Source organism: Oryzias latipes, chromosome 1 (genome assembly GCF_053564925.1).
Source record: "Oryzias latipes strain Hd-rR chromosome 1, Olatipes_Hd-rR_3.1".
Classification (NCBI taxonomy): Eukaryota; Metazoa; Chordata; class Actinopteri; order Beloniformes; family Adrianichthyidae; genus Oryzias; species Oryzias latipes.
In genome coordinates this window covers 39642460-39668617 of record NC_136237.1, presented here as the reverse complement: position 1 = coordinate 39668617, position 26158 = coordinate 39642460, and the positions used below count along the sequence as shown (strand labels likewise).

Below are 26158 nucleotides of genomic sequence, written 5' to 3'. Positions count from 1 at the left end.
GGTCTCAGTTGCAGGTCATGGGTCTTCCAACAGGACAACGATCCAAAACACACAGCCAAAAAAACCCAAGAATGGCTCAGAGAAAAGCGTTGGACTATTCTGAAGTGGCCTCTATGAGCCCAGATCTGAAACCCATTGAACATCTGTGGAAGGAGCTGATACATGCCATTTGGAGAAGACAGCCATCAAACCTGAGACAACTGGAGCAGTTTGCTCATGAGGAGTGAGCCAAAATACCTGTGGACAGGTGCAGAAGGCTCATTGACAAATACAGAAACAGTTGAATTGCAGTGATTGCCTCAAAAGGTTGTGCAACAAAATATTAAGTTATGGGTACCATCATTTTTGTCCAGGCCTATTTCATTAGTTTGTTTTTAAAATAATTCTGTTAATCTACAACTCAAAAGTAATGGCTGATTTTGATTATTTGATTTTCAATACATTTTAATTTATTGTTACTTTTGAACATTTCAAGTCATTTCAGTGAGCACAGTGGACTTTCTTTCTTTAACTGAGGAGTACCAACAATTTTGTCCACCACTGTATTTTGTCAAATTTAGATTTTTCGTCTGGACAGCAAAGGCCTGGAAAGATTTACAGTAACTTTTAGGATTCTTAGTGTCATTCTGGAGTTTAAAAGAATGTGAGGCATAAAAAGGGAACTTAAATTGTTATTTAAAATTGTCCTACTAAAGTGTCTTTTCTGACCACGGCATCCCTCATTCGTAGCTCTCTAAAGTAGTTTATCGTCAAAACTTCTGTGACCAACCGTCACATTCATTGACTTTGTCCTAAGTGTCCCAGACAGAGAGGTCAGATTTACAGAACCTGAACCCAAACAGCAGCTTTGAATAATGAAACGCAGCCACATCAGTGAAGCAGTGATTCCTCTCACTGTGGTGTGTAATTAAATCTGAATTGGAGAGGTGGATTTTAGCCAGACTTCTATCAAAAACACAGACTGAGTCTTTGTTTCCCGCTGAACGCTCGGCTTCCGCGCAGTTTAGTTGTTGTTTTTTTACAATTTTCTCAGCAATTTAAGGCCAAAACAATTTTAACTTCAACCAAACTGAGCCACACTTGTCTTTTTAAAACAATTGCTTGGATTATTCAAATTAAAGTCAAACGTCTTTGCCCTGGACATCATAAATCGATTTTTTTTAAATAATTTGATCATTTTTATAAATTACTTCACACTTCAACTGTAATGAAAAAAAAAACATGGAAAGAAGAGTGACAAAATGTTGAAAAGACCACATTTTACTGTTGCTGTCTGACTTTCTCTGTCAAATGTTTAGTAATCGGGGATGCGTGATGTTGTTGGAGCGCCTCGCCTCAGCTCCCGTTCTCCTCTGCAGGCAATGTCTCTGCTGCTTCAAGGAGTACAAGCACTTGGAGGTGTTCAACCAGCTGGTGTACGCCCTCATCAACCTGGTTATCGCTCAGATAAGCAGCCTGAGAGACCGTCTCTGCAGTTCACACAAGGCCGCTGGGTCTGGGACAGAGGGGGGGGCAGGCCCTGTATGGGGCAGAGAGGGGTCGGCTTCCGGCCCCCTACGGCAGCCGGCGTCGCCCGGGGAGGACGAGCACGTGAATGTGGAGCGAGACTCCGCCGAGGAGGACGCCGACACGCCCGACCCGAGCCGGAACGCGGCCCGAGCGCAGGAAGCCGAGTCCCAGGTGGAGGCATGTGAGCCTGTGGGTGGGGGGGGTGAGCCTGCAGAAGGCCAAGGCGGCGGAGGCGGAGCCAGTGGCGCCGATTCCTTCAGCTCATGGAGCACAGAGGAAAGAGAGAAACTGCTTCTGTGTGCAGCCAAGATTTTCCAGATCCAGTTTCCTCTTTACACGGCCTACAAACACAACACCCACCCCACCATAGAGGTAAGGAGAAGCATTCAAGAGGGCAGGTTGAGTTTGTTTGCAGCTGAAAACCTCCTTTAACTGCATTTTCATTCTGAGTAATCAAACTGGGACTTCTTCTTCTTCTGCTTCCAGGACATATCTGCTCATGAAAGCAACATCCTGGGCTCCTTCTGTGACATGAATGTAAGAAATCTACTTTCATTCTGCTGCTTCAACACGTGTCATAAACATGCTTTAGTCTACTTAGTTCCTCAGTTTATTCCTTTTTATTATTTTGGGAAGATCTGTGGTTTATTTGAAGGATCAGAATTTGGGGGCCAAACCAGCTTAAAGTGAATGAAAAACCAGCTAAATGTGAATTTGAGGAAAGGTTTAAACTCAAAAATTATAGTAAACATAAGAAATATTTAACAATTACAAAAAAATTGTAAATAGGAAAAATATCTATTTTGTCTATTTATATATTAAAAAAAACTTGAATTAAAAAAGCTGTTACTAAATAAAAAAAAAGTATCTGCAGATAGCTGCTGTTTATGTATTATTATTATTATTATTTTTTCCCCCCGTTTCAGTCCATTTACAGGCTCTTTGTTTTCGGTGTTGTGCCTACTTTTATGTGGGGGTGTGGCATTGAGCCCATTGGCTACCAGGACATGATTGACATTGGGCGACAGAGGTTGTAGTGATGTCATTTCCGCTCCAGAACAGCGTCTGCCGTGTCATCGCTCCCCTGGTGTGGCGTGCAGCCGTGACGAAGCTCTCAATCATGTGATCCTGCACTGACCTCACAGACTTGAAGTGAAACACATTTAAGAAGTTGCAGGAACAGTTTCCATCTCCTGACCCAGAGCTACAGGAAGCCAGAGTAACAAGATGTTTGGATTGTAAGAAGGAAATGCAAAGTCAGATACCTTGAATGACTAATTTTTTTTTATTTTATTTGTGTCGTTTTCTTTTGAAACTTTGAAAATGTATGAAAAGGGGAGAAAAAAGCGGAAGGTCATCAAGAAAACTCTTGCATTTCTTTGAAATCCAATCTAGCCGCATTTTTGTGAAGGAAGCGTTGCTCAAAGACCGTCATTGTTTTCAGGATTCAGCGTTTCGTCAACACGATGGAGGAAGTTTCAGCGGCACTTCAGGTGCAGAACAGAATGGAGGTGTTGGTTTCTAAGGAGACGCTTGTTCTCGCTTTGTTTTGTCTTAAGATTGATGGACAGAATATTAGAACCAAGTTGAATTGTTGTGTTTAGCGAGTGATAAGAGACGCTACAAATGAACACAATCGTCAGTTTTTAAAACCTACAAGATAAACTGAAGATTAAAATACATGTTTATATTTAAGGTAGAGAAAAGAAAAAAACTCCCATAAATCACATCAATCGCAAAAGAATATTAATCACCTTTAATAATAAACTCTGTTTTTATTATAGTTTAGATTGTTTTTATTCAGTTTAACCCATATTGGTGACATCAGTGTAACAGAAATGGGTTCTGTGGTAAAATACATGTATAACTTTATTTTTAAGAAAAAAGGGCTGTGGGTACTTATGGGTTAAAAAAAGAAAACAAATCTTGACGTTTTTTGTGTTTTGTTTGTTTTTGTTTTTATTTGACCCAAAGTGTCATTAAAATATTTAACCCCTTCAATTCCAGCAGACGTCAGAGGATTAGTCCCTGTTTGTGTCAGCATCACTGAAGGCTGTACAGTTCTGTTTAGTCAAGCATTGTTCAGATTTCCTGCCTTCTGTTGCTAACGCCCACAGTATCTGCTGTGTGGAGCCTTGCCATGTCCATGGTAACGGGGTTTCAGCGGTCGCTGCGGCCGTTGTCCGCTTCTATTTTCTTCTGCTGGGAGTCCGAAGGAGCCGGACTCCGTCAGCTCACGTGTATATCATCTTTTATTGGCGGTTCTGTCGGCTCAGCTCGTGAAAGCTGCGCTAAAGAATTCCGCTTCAGTTTAACAGCAGAGCGCTGACGTCGGCTGTGAATTTGGTAGAGTTTTGTGTGTCCTTAGCTGATCTGGGTGTTGGCAGATTTTCAGCCTCTGCTCTGCAGAATCATTCATCTCAGGACTACACGGCGTCTGACAGGATCTTTCTTTGTGAAAGTCCTGGGATTTTCTTCTCTTATAGCTAAAAAAAAGAAAAGTCCCAAAGTCTTTGCACACGTGGTTTATCTTGATGTTGAATGTCAGTGATTTTTGACCTTGCAGGAAGTCACAACAAAGCACATCCTCTTTACAATTAACGCTCAACAGTTGGGGCATTTTTAAAAAAAAAACTTTATTACAATTTGCTATAATAATTTACCTTTAAAAGAATTTGTTTGATATCCATTTTTTAGTACAAGCCCAGTTTTTAAATAGAAATGTTGTCACAATAATTTCACTATAAACTTAAAATAAACACAAAAAAACTCCATTTGAGCAGTAAATCTTTATCTTTTTTATCTGCAAAAATCACACAAATTGAGATCAAGCTTGTTTTATGTTTGTAATAAAGATCTAAAGTATAAAGATAAAATACAAACGTATAAAGTGTCTAAAAAGAAAAGCAAAGACGAGGTCAAAAAAAGAAAATGAAAAATGACTTTAAAAAACAGGCAAAACTCCCCTAAACTTCCAAGGATTTATTCCAGGGGATATCACAATTATTTGTCATAACTCTTTATATTTGCTAAAAAAAACAAAATACAAACCCTAATAATCTTGGTAAAGCCCTCACATTAAATCTATACGTCTATCTATGCATCTGTCCTACGTTCCTGCTCTGGTGAGGTCAGAGAACACTCCCAGTTAAAATGTTTGTTTCTTTGAAAGAGAAATACGCGTTCTGAGATAAATAGCAACCTTAACTAATGGATAAATATGAATGCTTAAATAAAAGCAACACTGTGAGGCCGTGCCTAAATTCTTAAAGTTGCAGTTGTGGCCGTCCATCAATCTGGGAAAACCTGGAAGCCCATTTTCACACAGTCCATCATTCAGCAGTCGCAAAGATGGTTCGTAAGTGGAAAACATTCCTGGCCGCTGTCATTCCTCCCTGGAGAAAACATGCCAGCAAATGTGTCCAAGTTCAGACGGAGATGTTTGGAGTAAATGTGGAAAACTCTAGAGCCCGTTCTCATATTTAGCAGGCCGCGGATGGCATGCTAAACGCTGGCGTTCACGATCATATAACGATGAAAAGACGCAAGAAGTTGGTTGGAAAAGTCTTCCGTAGAAGGCCCTTTCCCTTAAAAGAACAGGTCGTTTGGAAAGAAACAGCGGCACTGAAACCCAAACCTTCACGGAACTTTCTCCTCAATTCACGTAGAAAAGAAGGATCAGTGAATATGTTGAGAATAGTAGAAAATCCAAACAGCTACAGACGTGTCGGTGGAGCATTTTTTAATTTTTTTTGCAACCCTGATTTTTTAAAGCCATGAAGTTTTGCATTCTGGAGTCCGTTATGAAGGTCTGACCTTTTAAAGCTGAGGGGAAACGGGGTCATCCAGCAGGACCATGACTCCCAGAGCGGCTAAATGGGGACAAAGCTGAGGTGTTGCAGTGATCCAGTCACGTGATTCTCCTCTTAACTTTAGAGCTTAAAGACCCACTCTGATAAAAACGGGGTTTTCTTGTGGCATTTTTCTCATCTTAGGACATTTATAACGAAAATTAAGATTACATTTCTGAATATTTCCTTATTTAAATTGTTGTAAATCAGCAGATTTGAAAAAGATTGTATTTGTGACAGAGAAAATACTCTTAAGTGGCCACGAACTCTCTGCTCCGCTCCATTCTGATGCATCCACTTGCAGACTAATTTTTCTTCTTCGTCTGAGCTAACATCTGGCTCCGAACTGTGCGGCTGGATAGCTCCATTATTGCTCGCCAATTTTGTTGCAGCAGGAACAAGGAAAGGGGGAGGGGTTGCTTTGCACCAATGGCCCCGCTCACAATTTCTAATGAACACCTGCCGCTCTGCAGAAACTATGTCCTAGAAAACGACAGTTTTTTTTAAAGACTTGGACTAAAAACAACATAATTATAATTAAAAGAAAATAGATCAGAGGATCTAAAGACAAACTTTCTTTCTGCTTTTGCCAGAAAAGGATAAAAAAGAGACAAAGTGGGTCCGTCATTGTAAAAGTGTGATATGTGATGTTGAGCAGGACGTGGAGGTGCCTCTTCACCTGCTGCGGTACGTCTGTCTGTTCTGCGGGAAGCACGGCCTCTCCCTCATGAAGGAGTGCTTCGAGTGGGGCTCTCCGGAGAGCCTGCCTTTCCCCATCGCCCACGCCTTCATCACAATCGTCTCCAATGTAAGTCCCACACAAAGGTTCTGACATAGTTCCGATTTTACACTCAGTTCATTTTTTTTTTAATACAAATGATGTGTAAAACGCACTGCTTTCATGTTTTGCATGAAGTTTGCATTGTCAAGTGCTGCTGAGGCTAAATTGTTTGCTTGTTGGCCTTCCCACAGATACGGATATGGTTGCACATTCCTGCGGTGATGCAGCACATCATACCATTCCGTACCTATGTCATTCGGTGAGTTACTGCCGCACTCGGGAGTCAAACTGGAGCTCCATTTTTGAGCGTCAAGCACACAGTTAGCAGGTCTTTTTTCCTCGATACAGTTTGGTTGTTGCTGATTTTGTCGTACACATGTATACCTGAGACGAGCATGTCAGCGATGACCTGTAATCTCGAAGGATTGAACATTCTGATGGCTTTGTCCACCTGCGGTGCAGCGCCTTTCTCCTGTTTTGTTACCCCACCCCTAACTCTGTCCCTGCACCTTTGCCATTTGTGCACTCTTCCTCAGAAACAAAACTGCAACATGTTTGTTGCTAGGAAGAGCTGCAGTCACCATAGCAACAGTTGCCAGGCCTCCAGCCAGTTTTCACGTGAGCTGGCAGGAGAGCAGACTCGGTCATGTTGACGCTCAGAGGATCTGTCACCCTGTTTTACATTTTTAAAGGGATATTCTGTAGATTTCCACGTCAGTTTCTATTTATACTTTGAGTTTTATTCTTGTGGCATTTTCTGTTTTATACTGGGGATCGGGAGATTTTTAGGACATTGTTTGTTTTTATAATTTCATTTTTTAATTGTTTTAAGCCTGTAAAGCACGTCGCATTTCTGTTGTGCGGAAAAATGCTCTATTAATAAAGTTTGGTTTGATTCACTACTCGTTTTGCAGCTTGAGGGTTAAAAAGTGCTTCTTATCAATATTTAGGTTAAAAAAACAAATCTTAATTATTGATAAGACGGTTTGAAGAAAAGTTGGGAGAAAAGTTCAATTGTCAGAATTAAATATGGGGTTGTCTTTGAGAGGAATATTTTAAAAATGAAGGACATTCTGCTTATCGAGACCAAATATGGTTTAAACGATCTTTCTGTGCATTGATTAGCAATAAGAAAGTAGTTGAAAGTAACTTTCTCCTATTGCTTTGAATGTTGGATGGTGCAGGAATTAAACAGGAACATCTGTGTTTCCTGTTTCTTAAATATCAGCTAATATAATCCATATTTTCATTCCATTCTAAAACTTTTCTTTAACAGTCCAATGAGATGATTCTGTTCTGCTCCTCAGGTATTTGTGTAAGCTGTCAGACCAAGAGTTGCGGCAGAGCGCCGCGCGAAACATGGCCGACCTCATGTGGAGCACAGTGAAGGAGCCGCTGGACAGCGCGCTGTGCTTCGACAAGGAGAGCCTGGACCTGGCCTTCAAATACTTCATGTCCCCCACGCTCACCATGCGCTTGGCCGGCCTCAGCCAAATCACTGTGAGTCAGGGCGCAGACGTCCCTCCGCCGTCCACGCGGCTCAGACCAGCGTCTCCAGGCCTACGCTGACCTGTCCTCTGTGGATTTACTCACAGAGTCTCAGTGTGCTGCGTTCATGGATCTATTCTGCTCTTATTAATGCTGAGTTTGTCTTTCGTTTGTCCTCAGAATCAGCTCCACACCTTCAACGATGTTTGCAACAACGAGTCTCTGGTGTCTGACACAGAAACGTGAGTCCCATCAGAAAATACACAACCTCACAATTCAACAACCTTTCATTAGAACTTAAATAATTAATTCTCCACATTTCTATTCTAATAACTTTGGTAATAAACAACCATTTTCACAGAACTACTCATTTATACAGATTCATTTATAGTATAAAGCATTCCTATTGTAAAAACCAACAGAAAAAGGTTTTTATTGCTTAAAAGAAATAACAAACATAAAGGTAACCTAATACTGCATTCAATTTAAAATTTAATTTGATTAATTTTTGTTACTAATTCCTAGCTGATTGTTCTTAAAAATGATTTATATTTACTGATTTTTTTTTTTTTTTTTTTTTTTTTACTAGGATGCATCCAAAAATATCAACGTGTTCTGATAAAAAATGAATCCTGACATGTTTGTTTTAATGTTTTAAATTATTTACAGACTTGAACTGACTAACTTTGATCTTTTCAGGTCCATAGCAAAGGAACTAGCTGACTGGCTAATCCAAAACAACGTAGTGGAGCACATATTTGGACCCAATTTGCACATTGAGGTAAAAACCATTTAAAAAAAAAAAGAAAGTTAAAGCTTCTTTTGACAGTTGATTAAGCTTTCCTGTGTTTTCCGTGACTCCGCGGTGCTGCAGACTTGACGGAACTTGAAGCCATGTTTCCTCCCAGCTCCTAAAACGCGTGTTTGTTTTCTAGATCATTAAACAGTGCCAAGTGATCCTGAACTTCTTGGCTGCAGAGGGCCGCCTTAGCACACAGCACATAGACTGTATCTGGGCTGCAGCCCAGGTGAGACAGATGCACACCTGACTGCTCTACTCTCTGATGCTTTAACTCTGATCAGCTGCATGGCGCAGTCTGCAGCGTTGCTACGGATGTCTGCGGTTTTGACCATGTTTCGTGGACCGTGTCTGTTTTACACATTGGTCAGAATCATTTTACCTCCTTTGAATGTCTGTCTGTGCTTGTTTTTTAGCTGAAACACTGCAGCCGCTACATTCACGACCTCTTCCCGTCGCTCATCAAAAACCTGGACCCCGTGCCTCTGCGTCACGTCTTAAACCTGGTGTCAGGCCTGCACCCGAGCGCCCACACCGAGCAGGTCTGACTCTGCACGCCGCCTCCCCCTTCAGACTCGTGAGTGTATCGGTTTCGGGGATTCAAATCCTGACGCATCTCCTGATCCCTCAGACGTTATATCTGGCCTCCATGCTGATCAAAGCGCTGTGGAACAACGCCCTCGCAGCGAAGGCCCAGCTCTCCAAACAGAGCTCCTTTGCCTCTCTGCTGAACACCAACATCCCCATGGGAAACAAGAAAGGTCAGCTGCATTCTTCTGTGTGAAGCTTTAGAAACCAATATACAACATCTGTTTAGCAGGGACACCTGAGCTCATGCACCTACACTAATGTGAGGGATAGTGCTTGACGAGGTGACCTCAAATGAACGGCGGGAAACATCCTCAGTGATAATAGACGCCTCAAAGGGCATTATCCTGCTTATACCACAGCCACTTAGGAAAGACATAAACACTAAATAAAATACTATTCCGTACATTATTGTTATTTTTTATGTTTAAATTGTTTTTCACAATAAGCAGACTATATTGTATGTTTGGTACTTACCAAGAAGGAGGGTCTTGGGGCAGGGATGCCCAGTTTAGCTTGATCTGTTTAGTTTAGCTTAGCCAATACTTATTCAATTTTATGATTTCATGTTCATTATACAATTACTGGTACAAAGCGCATTGAGACAACTGTTGTTGTAATATTGGGCTATAGAAATAAAATTGAAATGTGGGATGCGTTGTTACGCCAACTACTACAGAACCTGCAGCTTGCTCTGCTGCAGCTAATGAATGAAAACTAACCAGACTAAACAGCCTACTTTGTGGATTACACCTATCTCTATGGAACACAACCCACTGTAATCCAATTGTCCTTTTATCCCGAACCAAATCAATACATCTGCCTGCTAATAACTTGAAACTGTTGCCGTGGCTGCAGGGTCACCGGCTGCCAGCCCGGACAGCAGTGACAACAGCGACACGCAGCACAGCGGCGGCAGCGACATGGAGATGGACGACCAGATGATGGTGACCGGCAGCAAGAGGAGCCAGCAGAGGCTGTCGGATACAGAGGTAGACAAACACACTTATCCACATACAGAAAGACTTAAGATTTGGAGAAAGTAGTTTTAAACAATGTAATCTGATTATCAGTTCAGCCCAGATTCACCTTAAAACACATTTATTCCAGAGGAGAAAGGACAAAACCTAAAAATATTAAAGTGATCCAGATAATTGATCATTGAGCCTCGTCTAGAAACAGCAGACGGACTACACTAACGTTTAGAGCAGTGTTTTCCAACCAGTGAGATGGCCAGGTGTACCATGGGAAAATTTCACTGATCTAAAAACATTAATTTGTTTTTTTTGTAAGGGTTACATGACATTGCATGTTAATAAACTGGAGGGAAAAACAACTAACAGGGTAAAATGTCAAATAACTTAGTTGAAAATTATTACGGAAAACTACCTTAACTTTTATTCCATCTTTTAGAAAAAACAGCTGTAACTTCCAGCTTTTTCTGCCACAATTATCACAAAAATTCACGTGAGATTGTGGAGGGACTGTAGATCAATACAGACTATAGAGTTTTCCCTTTTTTTAATTTTTGGATGCTGGTGTTCCACAGGATTTTTGTCAAGGATAAAGTGTGCTTTGGCTCAAAAAAGATTGAAAAACACCGTTACAGGATAAATAAATCAATCCTCATAATTGAAAACAGCGTAAAGTTGTTTTCCTCGTCTGAGCTGGAGTCTGGACCAGAACTGGATCCAATATTGCTCACTATTTTGTTGCCCCGGTAATGTTAGGTTTGGGTGTGAATAGCTGCAGGAGAGCCTGTAAACAGAGAGCTCTCAGCAACTGAAAGAGGTGAAGGTTGGGTTGCTGCGCCCCAACAGTCCCACCAAAAACTGGTGCTGTGCAGAAACTTTCATAGAAAATAACTGTTGTTTTCATTTTGGCTTAAAACTACATAATTATAATTAAAATACCTGTAGGAACGCTTTGAAAATAGATCAAAAGATGATCAGAGTGGGACTTTAATTTAAAAAAAAAAAAAAGCTTTTTGGAATCTTAAGCTGCGATTTGGTTCAAGTCCAGTTTAAGATGTTTGTATTTTATTTGGAAAAAAATTGTGGTAATGATCCAAATCCATATTCAGTTTGTTGTTAATGTAGTAAAAAAAAAAGACAAAATAAGGGTTTAAGTAAGATGAGTCAATGCTGTCGTCTTTCCTTTTGATGCTTCAGTTCTGTTATTATTTATTTATTGTTCTGCTGAAGTGGGTGATCTTTGTCTGTTATTGCAGTCGTAAAATAAAACACTCAACAGTGTTCATGTCAGTAATTTAGTTTAGAGAGTTTGGTTCAAATTTTAAGTCAGATCTGAAATGTCTCACGTGACTCGGGAGAGGAGAATAGTTCTGTTAGTCTTCTTCTAAATGACCTCACGGCTAAAAGCGATTTGCAAAAATAGTTGAAGAAATGGCATCTTTACAAGTTTGAATCAATCATTTCTGGAGCATGTTCCACACGTGAAGAACCCGTTCTGTGGTTCCCCCAGGAGTCGATGCAGGGCAGCTCCGATGAGACGGCGAACAGCGTGGAGGAGGGCAGCAGCGGGCCGGGCAGCAGCAGCGGCCGCAGCGAGGCCTCCAGCAACGAGGCCGCCTCCAGCAGAGCCAGCCAGTCGGCTGGCAGCCCCGGCAGCGAGATGCACTCCGATGACATGGGAGACAGCGAGGCCCTGAAGGAGGAGGAGGAGGAGGAGGACGAAGAGGAGGAGGAAGAGGAAGAAGAAGAAGAAGAGGAGGATGAGGACGATGACGATGATGAGGACGACGAAGACGAAGAGAGCCGCTCTGCCGCTGAAGGTACTCAGCAGAAGGATGGGCGTGAGCAGGCGGAGTCGAGGAAGAGGAAGGCGGGGGAGGCTCTTGGGGATGGACCGAACCACGGAGCCACCACTTCAGGGGGGGGGAGCAAACCCAAAGTCATTTCCTTCAGTCCAGAAACGTCCGCTGTCATGGTCACTGTGGCGTCGACGTCTCTGGAGAGCCGGATGAGGATGCTGGATGCCTGCTCTTCATCTGCTCGGGCTGAGGGGACGGAGGCCCAGCAGCAGCCAGCAGACATCAGTCCTTCTCAGATGGTCCAAGGCCCACAGGAGACCTCCTGTCTGCCAAGACCTGGAGATTTCCTCGAGGACGCCATGGGCAATGAACTCTTTAACTGCCGCAGATTCATTGGCCCCCAGCACCACCACCACCACCACCACCATCATCATCATCACCACCATCATGATGGGTAGGAGAGGAGGGATGCTGCCCTGCAAACCTTAAATGATCTGAACTGAGGCTTCGTCATAGTCGGGCCAGGAGTTTTTCTGGCCTCAAGAACCCCTTTTTCTCCCCCAGGCCCATGGTGGAGGACATGCTGAGCGCTGATGACGTCAGCTGCAGCAGCTCACAGGTCAGCGCCAAGTCGGAGAAGAACATGGCGGACTTTGACGGGGAAGAGTCGGGCTGTGAGGAAGAGCTCGCCCAGATCAACTCCCACGCCGAGCTCAGCTCCCACCTCCAGCAGCACCTTCCCAATTTGGCGTCCATCTATCACGAGCACCTGGTGCAAGGTGAGCAATGAAGACTATGCCCTGACCTCCTCTTTTTGTTTGTTTCACCAAAGAGATCCCCCCTCATTGACGCCATGCCTTATTTCTGCAGGTCCAGCTGTTCATAAGCATCAATATTCCAGCCATGCCATCACTGACATCAACCTAGATAATGTTTGTAAGAAGGGGAACACTCTGCTGTGGGACCTGGTTCAGGATGAAGATGCGGTATGACTTCCTTTTTGACATTTTTAGTCATTCAATGAAATCAGATTAAAACCGTTTTCTTAGTGGGATTCCATTTTGAGATAAAAAAAAAAAATTCTCATCTTTCCTATCACAGCTGATGGGACAGACCTTTGAGTTTTTACAAGGGGAGCACCAAAAATGTATTGAAGACTTGTCTATCGTTTTTGTACCCATTGACTGTATTTGAGAACTAGACTGAGTGACCCCGCCCCCCTGTCGTTCCAAACAGGAAGTAGCCGCTGGTTCCAAGAAGCCAAAGTCCCATATTTTTACTCACTCATTTTTTTAAATTTTCTTGATAATCCCAATTTTTTTATTCACATCAACTTTTCCTTATCCCAGGTTATTCAAATTATAAACCGACCAATCAAATGCCTCGATTAAAGTGTCACGTGTAGTCCCCCCTCAAGTGGCAGGGGTGTGGACTTCCAACTAGCTCACTCCTGATGGGCGAGGGTGGTTGCCATGGAAATGCAGACTCAAACCAACACAAACCAATTGCTGCACACTGACGATTTCTGGCGGCGTCCATATTGTTAAAAAGATGCCGACTGAACTGACTTCATTTGGTTGGAGCTGCAAAATAAACCATTTTCTATGGGAGACTCACTCGGTCCAGTTCTCCATCATCCAGTTGCTTCGGATTCACTTTAACGAACCAGAAAAGCTGCAACACCCAACGTTTCCTGCTTGAACGAGAGCCGTGATGCTGTTCTGCCTGTTTGGGTTTAGATCCATCTGTCTGAGGGTCTCATCAACGAGGCAGAGAAGCTGCTGTGTTCGCTCGTTTGTTGGTTCACCGACAGGCAGATCCGAATGCGCTTCATCGAGGGTTGCCTTGACAACTTGGCTCATCATCGGTAAAAGCGGTTATGATTTTTATTTTCAGTTTTTTATTCTGCTATTTCTAACTTTTGCAGATGCGATAAATCTTTTAAACTGAAATATTTCAAATGAAATAAAAACAAATCTTGGCATTTCTAAGCAGATCTATAAAACAATATAAAAAATGTTTAAAAAAGCTGACGGGTTTAAAGTTTTTCTCATTGATTCTTCTTCTTCTTCCCTTTCAGGTCAGTTGTTGTTTCTTTGCGTTTACTCCCTAAACTTTTTGGCACTTTCCAGCAGTTTGGCTCCAGCTATGACACTCACTGGATCACCATGTGAGTAATCCTATCCGTTTCCATAGAAACCCAGAACTGCCACATGACAAAAGGTCGGATGAAGCGTTTCAACTTTTGTTGCATCGCAAACCAAACTTCCTTTTTTGTTTAGCATATATTAGCATTTTTTTTTACTTTTTCTTTGTATTTTTTTATAAATTTGTGTAATGGAAAATAAAAAGACACTTTGATGAGGTTTTACTTAAAATTTATTGGGCTGTTGATGAAAAATCTTGGGTTAAATTCGGACCGTTTCTTCCAGGTGGGCCGAGAAGGAGCTGCACATGATGAAGCTGTTCTTTGATGACCTGCAACACTACATCCAAGAAGTTCGAGAAAATCTGCACAAGTTTGCTCTGTGAGTTTTTGAACCACATTTAGCCAGGATCCCTAATGAAAGAGGTCAAAGCACATTCAGAAGATCATCTCACTCTATGCCCCAGCTTTGTGTCTTTACAACGGAACTCGCTCTTTCTTCTTCTATGACCGTTTCCGGTATTTTAGATAGTTCTGCGCATGTCCAAATTATTTATTCCGATCAAAAGTGTGACGTATGTAAACGTTTGTTATAATCGGAGGACGTTTTTGTGGGCCCATTAACACAATTCAATTCTAATCGGCTCTTTGATCAGACTGAATATATTTTGCACACGTTACCATAGCTAGTGATGCTTAACATCCCTTTAAGCATGTCTGTGCGTCGTCTCTGTTTTGGCTGTCAGCATCTTTTTGTTTACTATACATTTACTGTGTTTAGTGTAAAAACACTGTTGTGGATGAGAGTCGGATGTTTCTGTTTGCAGGTACGGCCACAGCGCGGAGGTCCAGGTGCGTCTGCAGTTCCTCACCTGCGTCTTCTCCACACTGGGCTCACCTGACCACTTTAGTACGTCTTTGATGTTGTTTTCTTGAGTAACCGATATTAAATTAGTTGAGTCTTTTATGAAAATAAAACTCGTGCACGATTTGTGTCCTGAGAGGTTTAATGATGAAGCAAAGCAGACTTGATGACTATACAGTAAATTTAGAGCCACTGAATTTGTTATAAAATTCAACATGACTAAAACTATTTGTTTTCCAGTGGGTTTTCTCGGCATTGGCAGCATGAGCAGGCTGTACTGTAGTGTGTAAACCAGCTCTGACTTGGCTCCTGGTCTCCCTCAATCTCTAGGGAACAATGTTGAAATCCACCTCATTATGTAATCTGAGCCGCTCCGTTTGGAACAAAGTTTTCTGTGTCAGTGAGCTGGAGAGAGGCTGATGCAGCACAAAAGTGGAAATAAAAACGGCACCACAGTGAAGCCACTCAGGGGAATCTTCATCACAGATGATATGAAATATTACTAACAAACAGACCCTTTAACCCCACTGACCGCAAAGGAAAACTCACAAAGAAAATGTTTGAAAAACACACCTTTTCTGGTCTGTTGGACATTTAAATCGTTCTTTCAAAGTTCACTTTTTTATGAAGCTCCGAATCTTATTATAAAATGGATTAAAGCAGTGAACTAACATGACAAATAATCATTATTTCATCAAACTGTCTGTCCTGATCATTTCATGGTCTATTATTTTTAAAGAATTGCCTTGCATTCCTGAACAGCAGTTAAATATATATATATATAAATATAGAAAAAAAAAACATTTTCTATTTGAAGAAATAAGTTAAGACACCTTCTGCAGAACCATGAGGTCGTTTTTTTTGACCAGTTGGATTCTGGGGGGCCAGAAAAAAACAGACTGAAACATGTCGTAGGACAAATGAGAGGCCAGTTAGGAACAGTGATAGTGACACGTCTCTTTACCGGTTGGACAAAGGGATTTGGACGTGTATGTTGAGACTAACCCTGAAGAACCCAAAAGCAAATTTATTCAAGGCTTTCAAACTTAATTAGGTTATTTAAATGAAAATAAAACATAGAAATAAAATATTTTTAAAGAAACCAGAAGCTGCTAAATTTGCCTCCATCGGTTCTCCTGGATATTAGAACATGCATTTAAAAATAGTAGTTATATGGATTTTTGTCAAGTTAACACTAAAATGTGTTTAAAACTGCTTTTCCACCACATAGTTGGGAGATACCTTCGTCAAAAAATCTTTGTGACGATGTCAAAGTGACGACTGTATGAATTTTTTAGGGAAAGGATGGTAACTGTGCGTTGTTTTTGTCAGGACTGAGCCTGGAGCAGGTGGACATCCTCTGGCACTGTCTGGTGGAGGATGCCGAATGCTACGACGACGCTCTGCACTGGTTCCTCAATCAGGTCCGCAGCAAGGACCAGCATGCTATGGGCATGGAGACCTACAAGCACCTCTTTCTGGAGAAGGTACTTCCATCTGTTGGCAGAAATACAAAGTCCAAAAAGGAAACCGGCTCCTCTGATGTCTTTACTCGATTCGCTGCAGGGTGTTGGTGCTTTTTTGGTTGGAAAGAGGCCAAATAATCTGTTCATGCCATGTTGGCTGGTATCAAAGCAGATTCAAATCAGATATTATTCACTGCATTAGAGGCTAATACTAAATATAAACCTAATTTATTGAATTGGCCAGCTCCGATGAGTAGCCATGTTCTATTTAATGTCATCCGTTTTGATTTTTCTTCCATTTATATCCTATTAAATTCAAGAGTTTTTGTTCAATAAACATATTCACTTTCTAGGAAAATACAACGTTCAGGTTTGTTCCTTTTACTCAGCTGTTTTTATCTTTAAATCGTACAGAGACAAATTAATGCATATTTTCTGTGCATACATTTAATTTTAAGAAATCTGGTCCTCTTTGTGTTGCAATGTTCACCCGTCTGTGTTTTATACAGTTTTTTGGAAAAATGTTTTTTATTCCATCATGAAATTTGAATGCACCTCGTCCCAATAAAGCTGTATTTAAAGATGTGACGGGAAAACTTTGTTGTAAAGTTGTACGGTAAGCAAAATTCTTTTTCCTTTTTTTTTTTGCTTCAATGTTATGACAAATTACTGTCCTTCATAATTTTTGATACATAAATTAAACGGCATCTTACTATTTTGACATCCATCTTTCATTAAAGCCCTACAAACATCTGACCCTTCGGGGTGTCTGCAGACAAGAAATTGGGCTAAAAGTTTAACCCACAGGAAATATCCAAGCACTTTTTCTTTTTTCTGCGGGCGACAGTTCGTAGCAAACATTTATACAAGATGCAAGGGAAAACAAGGAGGAGGTAGGCGAGATGCAGGCGTGTCGCATAGATTTCTCTCTCTTTTTTTTAACCCCCACAAATCCTGTGCAAGGAGCCCATTAGTGTAGTTCACATAAGTGTATGCTCCTTACTTGTTGTCTGTCTGACTGTTTGGTATTAGGAATGCAGACCCTGTAGTATGTCTGGATGTCCTATGAACGTCCTGCGGACACTTGCGTGTCACATATATGCAGCTTTTGCTTCCATGCTGTCAGTAAGGACCCAGTACTCCCACCACAAATTACCAGGATGTTGCAAAAGGACACCTTAAGACAGCATTGCTTGTACGTCATAAGTGCGTGTAACTTACATTAGCCTTACGAATACTTAATGATTTACTTACCACACACACAACAACCATGCGTTTCATTTTGGTGGCCGTACGAGCCTCGAGGGAACTGCAAGACACACCTGCGCTCCCCTTATGATGCAGCTACGGTTTAGCAATAGTTATCAAACCAGCATGACCATAATCGACTGTCTTCATGAAGCGCTTCTGCTTTTTACAAACCGATTGTAAAAGCTGATTTGTTCTTTTTGTTTGGATTTTTTTAATTTAGGAAAATAACTTGTTTCAAGTTTACATTTATGGACTTCCTCAAGGTGACGTCTTCCCAGCCTGGAGACTACATGGCAAACTACAAAATGTTCAGAAATGGCTTTACTGCACGTCTGCGCTCGGTCAAGCTGTGTTTGATAGTTTGAGTTCTGAACTGAGCCTGACGGATGTGTTTGTTTCTGCAGATGCCTCAGCTGAAACCCGAAACAATCAGCATGACCGGCCTCAACCTCTTTCAGCACCTCTGTAATCTGGCTCGCCTCGCCACCAGCACGCTGGACAACACTTCCAGCTGTGAGGTACACGCCCCTTCCAAAGCAAAAGCTGCTGGTGTGTTCCAGCGCTCTGCGTCACACGGTCATGTTTTTCCCTCTCCAGTTGTGTGGGATGGACCAGCTTTGGGGGATCGCTCTGCGAGCTCAGTCGGCTGACATTAGCCGCGCTGCCATCCAGTACATCAACTCTTACTACATGAACGGTCAGTTAAAGTACAAGATACTTTAATGTACTCTGGTAGAGAAAACAAAAGCTCAAAAACCAAACGTACAAATAAATCTGCTTTGTTTGTTTTGTCTTCTGTGCTAAAGCTGGAAAGACGGGTCTGGAGAAGGAGCAGGAGTTCATCAGGAAGTGTATGGAGAGCCTTCTCATCGCTTCGGCCAACCTGGAAAAGGACGCTCACTCCAGTCTGACCAGCATCGAGAGGGGGCTGCTCATGCTTAAGACTCACCTGGAGGCCTTCCGGCGCAGGTGCGCTCGGCCAGCCATCCAGAATCCTTACCCACGGGGCCTCAGAGATTCCTCACCAGTCTGCTTTGTGCTGCAGGTTCGCGTACCACCTGCGGCAGTGGCAGATCGAGGGGACGGGGATCAGCAGCCACCTGAAGGCTCTGAGTGAGAAGCAGTCTCTTCCTCTCAGGATCGTCTGCCAGCCGGCCGGCCTGCCCGACAAGGTGAAGCTGTCCTGCCTGAAAATATGGTTTGATAAATTAACACTTTTTTTGATCAATTCAAGAATCACGCTTCTTTTTTTTTTCCTTTTTCAAAATTCAGATGACCATTGAGATGTATCCCAGCGACCAAGTAGCCGACTTGCGAGCCGAGGTGACCCACTGGTACGAGAACCTGCAGAAGGAGCAGATGAACCAGCAGGCTCAGCTGCAGGAGTTCGGGCAGAGCGGACGGCAGACAGGAGACTTCCCCGGTCAGTTGTCCCAGCTTGACCTCTTGTCATCGTTTCCTCAGAGGCGGGCTTTTCTCCATCAGTCGTTTCAGCGAATGTCTCCTCCGTCTTTCAGGTGGTTTAATGGGACCGGTTAGGATGATCTCCTCTGGTCATGAACTCACTACAGATTACGATGAGAAGACTCTCCACGAGCTGGGCTTCAAGGACATGCAGGTAACCGCGTTAGCCGTCCTGGAGAAGCTTAGCGCCTGAAAACGGCTCACGTGAATGTTTACGATTACATCTTTCCTTTAGATGGTCTTTGTGTCTTTGGGGGCTCCACGGAGAGAGAGGAAGGGGGAGGGGGTTCAGCTGCCAGCTTCCTGTCTGCCACCGCCTCAAAAGGAGCACATCCCCATGCTGCTGCTCCTCCAGGAACCGCACCTCACCACCCTCTTTGACCTGCTGGAGATGCTGGCCTGTTTCAAAGCCCCCATCCCCAACACGGAGACGTCCCAGGAGAGCCCAGAGGTGAGTTTGCATTCACAAAGCCACCGACGCAAATGGGAATTAGCTCTAAAAAACCTGTGACTTGTTTGCAGAGTCAGCGGTGTGAGGAGCTTCACCTCCACGCAGAGAATCTCTCTCGTCGGGTCTGGGAGCTCTTGATGCTCCTTCCTACGTGTCCCAAGATGCTTCAGGCCTTCCAGAACATCTCGGATGAAACGGTCAGTCCGTCCATTCAGTAAATCCGTTCCTCCTCCTCGCCGCTGAATCACAATAAACGGGATTGAATGGTTTCAGAATGGGGAGGGTCTCTGCTGGAAGGAGCTGCTGAGGATTAAAAGTCCACACAAGCTGCTGTACGCTCTGGAGATCATCGAAGCTCTGGGGAAACCCAACAGACGCATCCACAGAGAGTCCACCGTAAGAAGTGCAGCCTTTTCGTTTGTTTGCAGCTCTTCAGATCGAGGAGTTTAGAAAAACAGCTGAACCGGACCAATTTTTAAAAAGTACTATTTTGATCCGTCTGTGAATCAGTTTTCCTTTTGTTTTTTTTATTTACATCACTCAGTTTTCATACATTTACACGTAGTTTATATTTTATTGAATATGTAAGACTAAAAAAATTGTGAAATTATTTGATTGATCAATTAAATGGTTGATCTTGTTAACCAATATCAAATGGCTTCTTTATTTTTATTTTTTGGCAGCGTTAACCAGTCCCAATTTAACTGAAGATTTCTGAAATTCATGTATAGAATTAGTAATTAAAACTACTGTGGTTCACTTTATTTATGAAATGAAACGTGCCCCTTTTATACTTAATTTAGTCACCAATTTAATCTTCAAACTTTATAACTATATTCATCTTTAATTATGTAGACAGGGGCCCTTATTTCATGGACGTCGTCTGAGGTTTGAAGCTTTTGTGTGTTTCCAGGGCAGCTACAGTGATTTGTATCCGGACTCTGACGACTCCAGCGAGGATCAGATCGAAAACAGCAAAAACACCTGGAGCTGCAAGGTAGACCGAAACCCTGAGACTCGCAGGAAAGCTTAGTCACGGAGGAAAAAACGATCCTGATCCGAATTCTGTTTTTAATCCTCTTTTTCAGTTTGTTTCATCTGGAGGTCTGCAGCTGCTTTTGGAGATCTTCAACTCAGGCATCCTGGAACCTAAAGACCAAGAGTCCTGGACTGTGGTGAGACTTTTGAACAAAGCTTGTGACTTTTTTCAAACCGTTTAAAAATGAAAAAACAAACATCATAACTACAGTTTTTACAATTCTGGCATAAAATGACACCACCTTATTCTTTACAATTATTTTGTTTTTATAATCTATTTTCTTTTGATAGTTTACAATGCTACTGTAAGGCAGACATTTCCCATGTGTGGGATCAATAAAGTACTTCTGACTCTGAAAATATCCCAAAAGTCCTTTGCTTTTTCTGTCTCGGTCACAGTGGCAGCTGGACTGCCTGGCCTGCCTGCTGAAGCTGATCTGCCAGTTTGCCGTGGACCCCGCAGACCTGGATCTCGCCTACCACGACGTTTTCTCCTGGTCCGGCCTCGCCGAAAGCCAGCGCAAACGGGCGTGGCCTGGCAAGTCTCGCAAATCCACGGTGGATCATGGGAAAGGGCTGCACATCCCCCGGCTCACCGAGGTAAACATCTGACCTTTGCACCGAGGGATAGAAGGTCTAAAACTGCTTTGAACCATCTCCTCGTTCATCCATTTAGGTTTTCCTCAGCCTCGTTCAAGGCACCAGCCTGATCCAGAGGCTCATCAACGTGGCCTACACCTACGACAACCTCGGTCACAGGTGTCCTGCACACAAATGATCTTTCTGTCAGCCGCTTCTAGAAGCAGAAAGCCTCATGAATTTGTTTTTGTGTCTGCAGAGTTCTCAAGGCTCAGTCTGACCACAGATCTCGGCATGAAGGTGAATATGCTCTTTGTTTCTTCAGAGGGAACCTCCATGCTCTCTATAGAAAAAACGTCCTTGCTGATGTCTGACTCTGAGTTTTGTCTCGTGACAGTCACACACTACTCCATGTGGCTGCTGGTGAGCTGGGCTCACTGCTCGTCCACAGTCAAGTCCAGTCTGGCTGACAGCGACCACCTGCACGACTGGCTGAGGAAGCTCACCCTGCTGGTGCCTGAGGTGAGCCGGCTCCAACAGAACAGCTTTGAGAGACACGTTGAAGCCGTTCTTTGACCCTTTAACACCAGACATGTGGCAGGCGATGCCTAAATGATGCACTGTATATCTGTACCCAGTCATCATGAAATCAGTTGCTCTTTTAAATGAGCTTTGCACCGTTAAGTGTTACAGATCGACGCCAGGCAGCTTTTCCCTGATTCAAAATCTGCTGGAGTTACGTTCATTGTGTAAAGCGTTGATGACTTACAGATGTTTAAAGAACGTCAACGTTGGAGCTAAAGCTCTGCTGTTAAAGACCCACTCTGATGAAAATGGTCTTTTTGGCGTCTTTAACATGTTCTTATGGGTTTATTCTGATGATAGAGGACTTTTTTTTTTTAGAAAATTGCATTTCTGAGAATTTTTTTATTCAAATTGATTTAAATCAGAAACAGATGAAAAAATATCTTATTTGTGACAGAAACTACAATCAGCGGGTTCTCTGCTCTGCTCCATTCTGATGCATCCACTCATGGACAGCTAGAGATATTAACAGCTTTGTTTTTCGTGTTTGAGCTTACGGGAGAGCGTGTAAACAGAGAGCTCTCAATAATGGGTGACCGAAAGTTGTTCTGCCCACAACTCTGAGATAAATTTCTAATAAACTACTTACTGCTACTCTGCAGAAAATCTGGCCTAGATGACGACAGGTGTTTTGATCTTGGCTGAAAACAGCAAAATCCTAATAAAAGGGCCACGGGGAATGCTTTGAAAATGGATCAATAGATCATTGGGATGGGTCTTTAAATGGTTAAAAAGGTTTGAATCTGTGTGGAACCACATTGTTTAACTTGTGTTTCTCTCTTTATGTTTTTTTTATTTTATTTTTAAGCCGGCAGTGCGGCATGAAGCGTGTAACGGTCTGCACAAGCTCTCCCTGTCGGGTTTGGAGGGAGGGGAGTCCATCAACCGCTCCTTCCTGCTGCTCGCTGCCTCCACGCTGCTCAAGTTCCTGCCCGATGCTCAGGCGCTCAAACCTCTCAGGGTGGGTGTCTCTTAGCTTTTGCACACATCCTGAACCGTGTTGACTGGTTTAACCGGTTTTTGGGCACTCTTTGTTTCTTAGCCTTGATGTGTTCACACATGTGCGATAATCTACCAACAATACTCATCCAACTGTTTTCTTTGTGCTGCGTAATCCAGCCACAGACAAGAGGTTGCATGTTTTAATGCAAGCTGTGTGTAGATTTAACGGATCGCCTGTCTGCAGGTGGAGGATTACGAGGAGGAGCCTTTACTGAGGACGGGCTGCAAGGAGTATTTCTGGCTGCTCTGCAAACTCATTGACAACATCCACGTCAAAGACGCCAGCCAGGTGGGACCGTCACACCTGTCCGTGCACAAACATGTCGTTTATAGGCTGCTGATCTGTTTGTGGCATGTCTCTGCTGTGAACTATTGCTAGTGTTGGTCTGTTTGAACTCACAGAAGGTCTCTCCCTCTCTGTCGCTGCCCGGCTCCATGCAGACCACCCTGCTGGACCTCGATGCTCTCGCCCGGCACCTGGCGGACTGCATCCGGAGGTCGGTTTTTAGTCATTATAATAATCTGGCAAATAAACCAGCGTCTGACCAACATTGTCTTCTCTTCCCCCAACAGCCGAGAAATCCTGGACCAGCAGGACGGGGCGACTGAGGACGATGGGCTCACGGGCCTCCTTCGCCTCGCCACCAGCGTCCTCAAGCACAAGCCTCCCTTCAAGCTCTCCTGCGAGGGACAGGAGTTCCTGAGGGACGTCTACAACCTCCTCTTCCTCCTCCCCAGCCTGGCCGACCGCGCTCAGCCGAAATGTAAATCTCACGCCGCAAGAGCTGCAGCCTACGACCTGCTGGTGGAGATGGTGAAGGGTTCGGTGGAAAACTACCGGCTGCTTCACAACTGGGTCATGTCTCAGCACATGCAGGGTGAGGATCTGGCTGCTCCCCTTTTCGTTTGTTCTAATTACCCTACAGGTTGGTTAATAAACTCTGCTGAGTGAAAATTAAACGGGATAGAATAGTTTACACAAAAAGAAGAATAGAAAATAACTTAAATGTTTTGAGGTTTTAAAACTAAACAGTGAAACCACAAATGTGGAGAAATTGCTTCAGCAAAAAGATTTGCGGAAACATTTCCCAACTTTAAGGAGACGCAATTGTTTTCATTTTGTTTTTTTTCATGTTTTTGTTGCAATTATTTTTGCATAAAGTAAATTCAAATGTGCTGTAAATCTCCACAAAAGGAAAGATTCTCTAAGTGTCCTGTTCTATACTTGTAGGTATAAACTTTAGCTTTCATTCTTTTTATTTCAATTGAATAAGAGTGTTTTTATTTTAATGTCTCTTAGCATAAAGTCTTTAATCACCAGGTGAGTTCTGAAATGAAAAATTCATATGTGGTAAATGTTTTCATAGCCCTAAACTTTCAGCCGTAGACCTTTTTTCTTGCTCTTTTCAGTAAAAAAAAAAAAGATTAATCAAATAATAAATGTTTTAGGGAGCAAGCATTCAAGTTGTGAGTTTCTCTTTGAGTTTTTTTAAGTTTCTTGTTCAGAATATCTGAATTTAATTTTTGTGACCTAAATTAAGTTTTGGTAGAAAACCAATATGGGAAACGATTTTTTTCTGTTATTATTTATTGTCGTCATTCGAGAAGATATGAAAGGCTGAGGAGCAAAAAAAGTTTGCTTTTAAGTAATTAACATTTTAATGAAAAGAGCTCAAACTGCCCTTTTAGAAGACAAGAATGTGTGACTCACATGGAGGAAAAACGGGAGTTTTACACTCATCCTGAACTGTATAGACTGGTTTTTACTCGCTGGTTTTATCGGTCAACTGTGTTGACCGATAAAACCAACGGTAATCATCATTATTTAGATCAGAATCAACAAAACAAACCGGGTTAAAACACAAAGATTTTAAAAGATAGAAATGATATTTAGCGCTTCCTGGTTTACTTTAGCAGTAAACAAGACAAACATCCCTGTTGGATTCGATTTTTTTTTTGGGAACAGATCACAAATATCAGAGTTTTTCAGATGTGGAAATCAGCTGGAGGTTCTGTTCATTTTACTGAATTCGCCTATTAGTTTCCTCAAGATCTTTTTTTTTTGTCGAAACAAGGCTGCGTTAACCCTTGTGCTATTTTAGATGACCCCACCCTTACTTTGACGTGTTCTCCCTACCATGACAAAGGTGGAAAGATTTCATGTAATCCATGGACACCAGTGAAGATCACAAACCATAGAAGAAAAAAGGTTCAGAGCACTGACTAGTGGGTCTAGATGACCCAACTCCCAATGTTAAAGTGCCTAGGATAGCACAAGGGGTTACCAGGATCTTGACCAAACATGGATGTGAAACCACAAACCACATCAGACAAAAATACCTACAATAGAAAAATGACCCACAACTCCACAGCAGACGTCAGAACTGTGTAGAACCTCCCTAAATCTGTTATTTTAGATGATAAAGATGCAGAGCTAAACTTCTTTCTGTTTTACCACCTCAGCCTCGCACGCTCCGTACAAGTGGGACTACTGGCCGCACGACGACGTCCGGGCAGAGTGCCGCTTCGTCGGCCTCACCAACCTGGGAGCCACCTGCTACCTGGCCTCCACCATCCAGCAGCTCTACATGATCCCCGAGGCGCGCCAGGCCGTCTTCACAGCTAAGGTGGGTGACCTGCGACCCAGAGCGCCGGAGGTCGCTCAGCTGAACGGGTTCTCATCGATCTGTCCACCTCTGTGCAGTATTCTGAAGAAATCAAACACAAAACCACGTTGCTGGAGCTGCAGAAGATGTTCACGTACCTCATGGCAAGTTTCACGTCGACCTCTGACCTCTTTGATCTTTCCGATTTATTCTCATCGTTGAGAACCGCAGTGAATCAGATAAAGACGGGCAGACGGATCTCTCTCTGGTTTCTGTTTGTTACTTCAGGAGAGCGAGAGGAAAGCCTACAACCCCCGACCGTTCTGCAAAACGTACACTATGGACAAGCAGCCGCTCAACACCGGCGAGCAGAAGGACATGACCGAGTTTTTCACAGACCTCATCACCAAAATAGAAGAGATGTCCCTGGAGCTGGTAACCCACACCGTTTGGTTCAGATGTGACTGAAAGTTCATTTGAAATCCAGTCAAGAGACCAATTACAGCTTTCTGTTTATTTGATCTACAAAACTAGAAAAAAACAAGGCCATGGATTGTTTTTATACGGCGATCCGACCCTCAATCAGGATTATTGATTCAAATATCAAACCACAATTCTTGCTATTTAATACATTATTTTTGAATGGTTGCTATGCGTTTGTCTTTTCAAATATGTATTTAATTTGTCATCCTTTGCATCTTTATTTAGATCGTATATCAACGAAACAAAACAGGATAAAACAAAAAGATTTTAACAGATAGAAATGATATTTATCGCTTCCTGGTTCACTTCAGCAGTAAACTAAACATAAACATCCATGTTGGGTTATTTAATTTAATTTAAATCCTGAAAATGTTCTTTTCCTCACAGCAGATTTGAACTCACAACCTTCCAGCCTCGGGGCAGACACTTACCT

The 26158-nt window shown here is 42.7% G+C and overlaps 2 protein-coding genes across 4 annotated transcripts in view; one reads left to right on the top strand and one right to left on the bottom strand.

The window, feature by feature from the left end:
* Window positions 1-26158, bottom strand: part of LOC101174245 (protocadherin Fat 4) — a 242581-nt gene that overhangs the window by 182095 nt on the left and 34328 nt on the right. The gene's annotated exons all lie outside the window — the stretch shown is intronic.
* Window positions 1-26158, top strand: part of usp34 (ubiquitin specific peptidase 34) — a 49631-nt gene that overhangs the window by 9823 nt on the left and 13650 nt on the right. The window contains exons 3-43 of one of the 2 annotated variants that reach the window (XM_023954503.2): window positions 1359-1881; window positions 1996-2046; window positions 6019-6168; window positions 6333-6400; window positions 7449-7641; window positions 7810-7871; window positions 8329-8410; window positions 8565-8657; window positions 8845-8970; window positions 9060-9189; window positions 9875-10008; window positions 11501-12243; window positions 12354-12568; window positions 12660-12775; window positions 13529-13656; window positions 13870-13959; window positions 14222-14317; window positions 14763-14845; window positions 16133-16287; window positions 17922-18035; window positions 18115-18214; window positions 18324-18486; window positions 18563-18689; window positions 18790-18940; window positions 19035-19135; window positions 19217-19432; window positions 19504-19629; window positions 19706-19828; window positions 20346-20429; window positions 20521-20607; window positions 20870-21070; window positions 21147-21229; window positions 21309-21349; window positions 21447-21571; window positions 22443-22595; window positions 22821-22925; window positions 23078-23133; window positions 23210-23514; window positions 25100-25263; window positions 25341-25406; window positions 25531-25677. In XM_023954503.2, coding sequence (XP_023810271.1) covers window positions 1359-1881; window positions 1996-2046; window positions 6019-6168; window positions 6333-6400; window positions 7449-7641; window positions 7810-7871; window positions 8329-8410; window positions 8565-8657; window positions 8845-8970; window positions 9060-9189; window positions 9875-10008; window positions 11501-12243; window positions 12354-12568; window positions 12660-12775; window positions 13529-13656; window positions 13870-13959; window positions 14222-14317; window positions 14763-14845; window positions 16133-16287; window positions 17922-18035; window positions 18115-18214; window positions 18324-18486; window positions 18563-18689; window positions 18790-18940; window positions 19035-19135; window positions 19217-19432; window positions 19504-19629; window positions 19706-19828; window positions 20346-20429; window positions 20521-20607; window positions 20870-21070; window positions 21147-21229; window positions 21309-21349; window positions 21447-21571; window positions 22443-22595; window positions 22821-22925; window positions 23078-23133; window positions 23210-23514; window positions 25100-25263; window positions 25341-25406; window positions 25531-25677 — 6076 coding nt within the window. Of the gene's footprint in view, window positions 1-1358; window positions 1882-1995; window positions 2047-6018; window positions 6169-6332; window positions 6401-7448; window positions 7642-7809; window positions 7872-8328; window positions 8411-8564; window positions 8658-8844; window positions 8971-9059; window positions 9190-9874; window positions 10009-11500; window positions 12244-12353; window positions 12569-12659; window positions 12776-13528; window positions 13657-13869; window positions 13960-14221; window positions 14318-14762; window positions 14846-16132; window positions 16288-17921; window positions 18036-18114; window positions 18215-18323; window positions 18487-18562; window positions 18690-18789; window positions 18941-19034; window positions 19136-19216; window positions 19433-19503; window positions 19630-19705; window positions 19829-20345; window positions 20430-20520; window positions 20608-20869; window positions 21071-21146; window positions 21230-21308; window positions 21350-21446; window positions 21572-22442; window positions 22596-22820; window positions 22926-23038; window positions 23134-23209; window positions 23515-25099; window positions 25264-25340; window positions 25407-25530; window positions 25678-26158 lie in introns of both variants that reach the window. The other variant, XM_023954496.2, reaches the window with a different exon arrangement.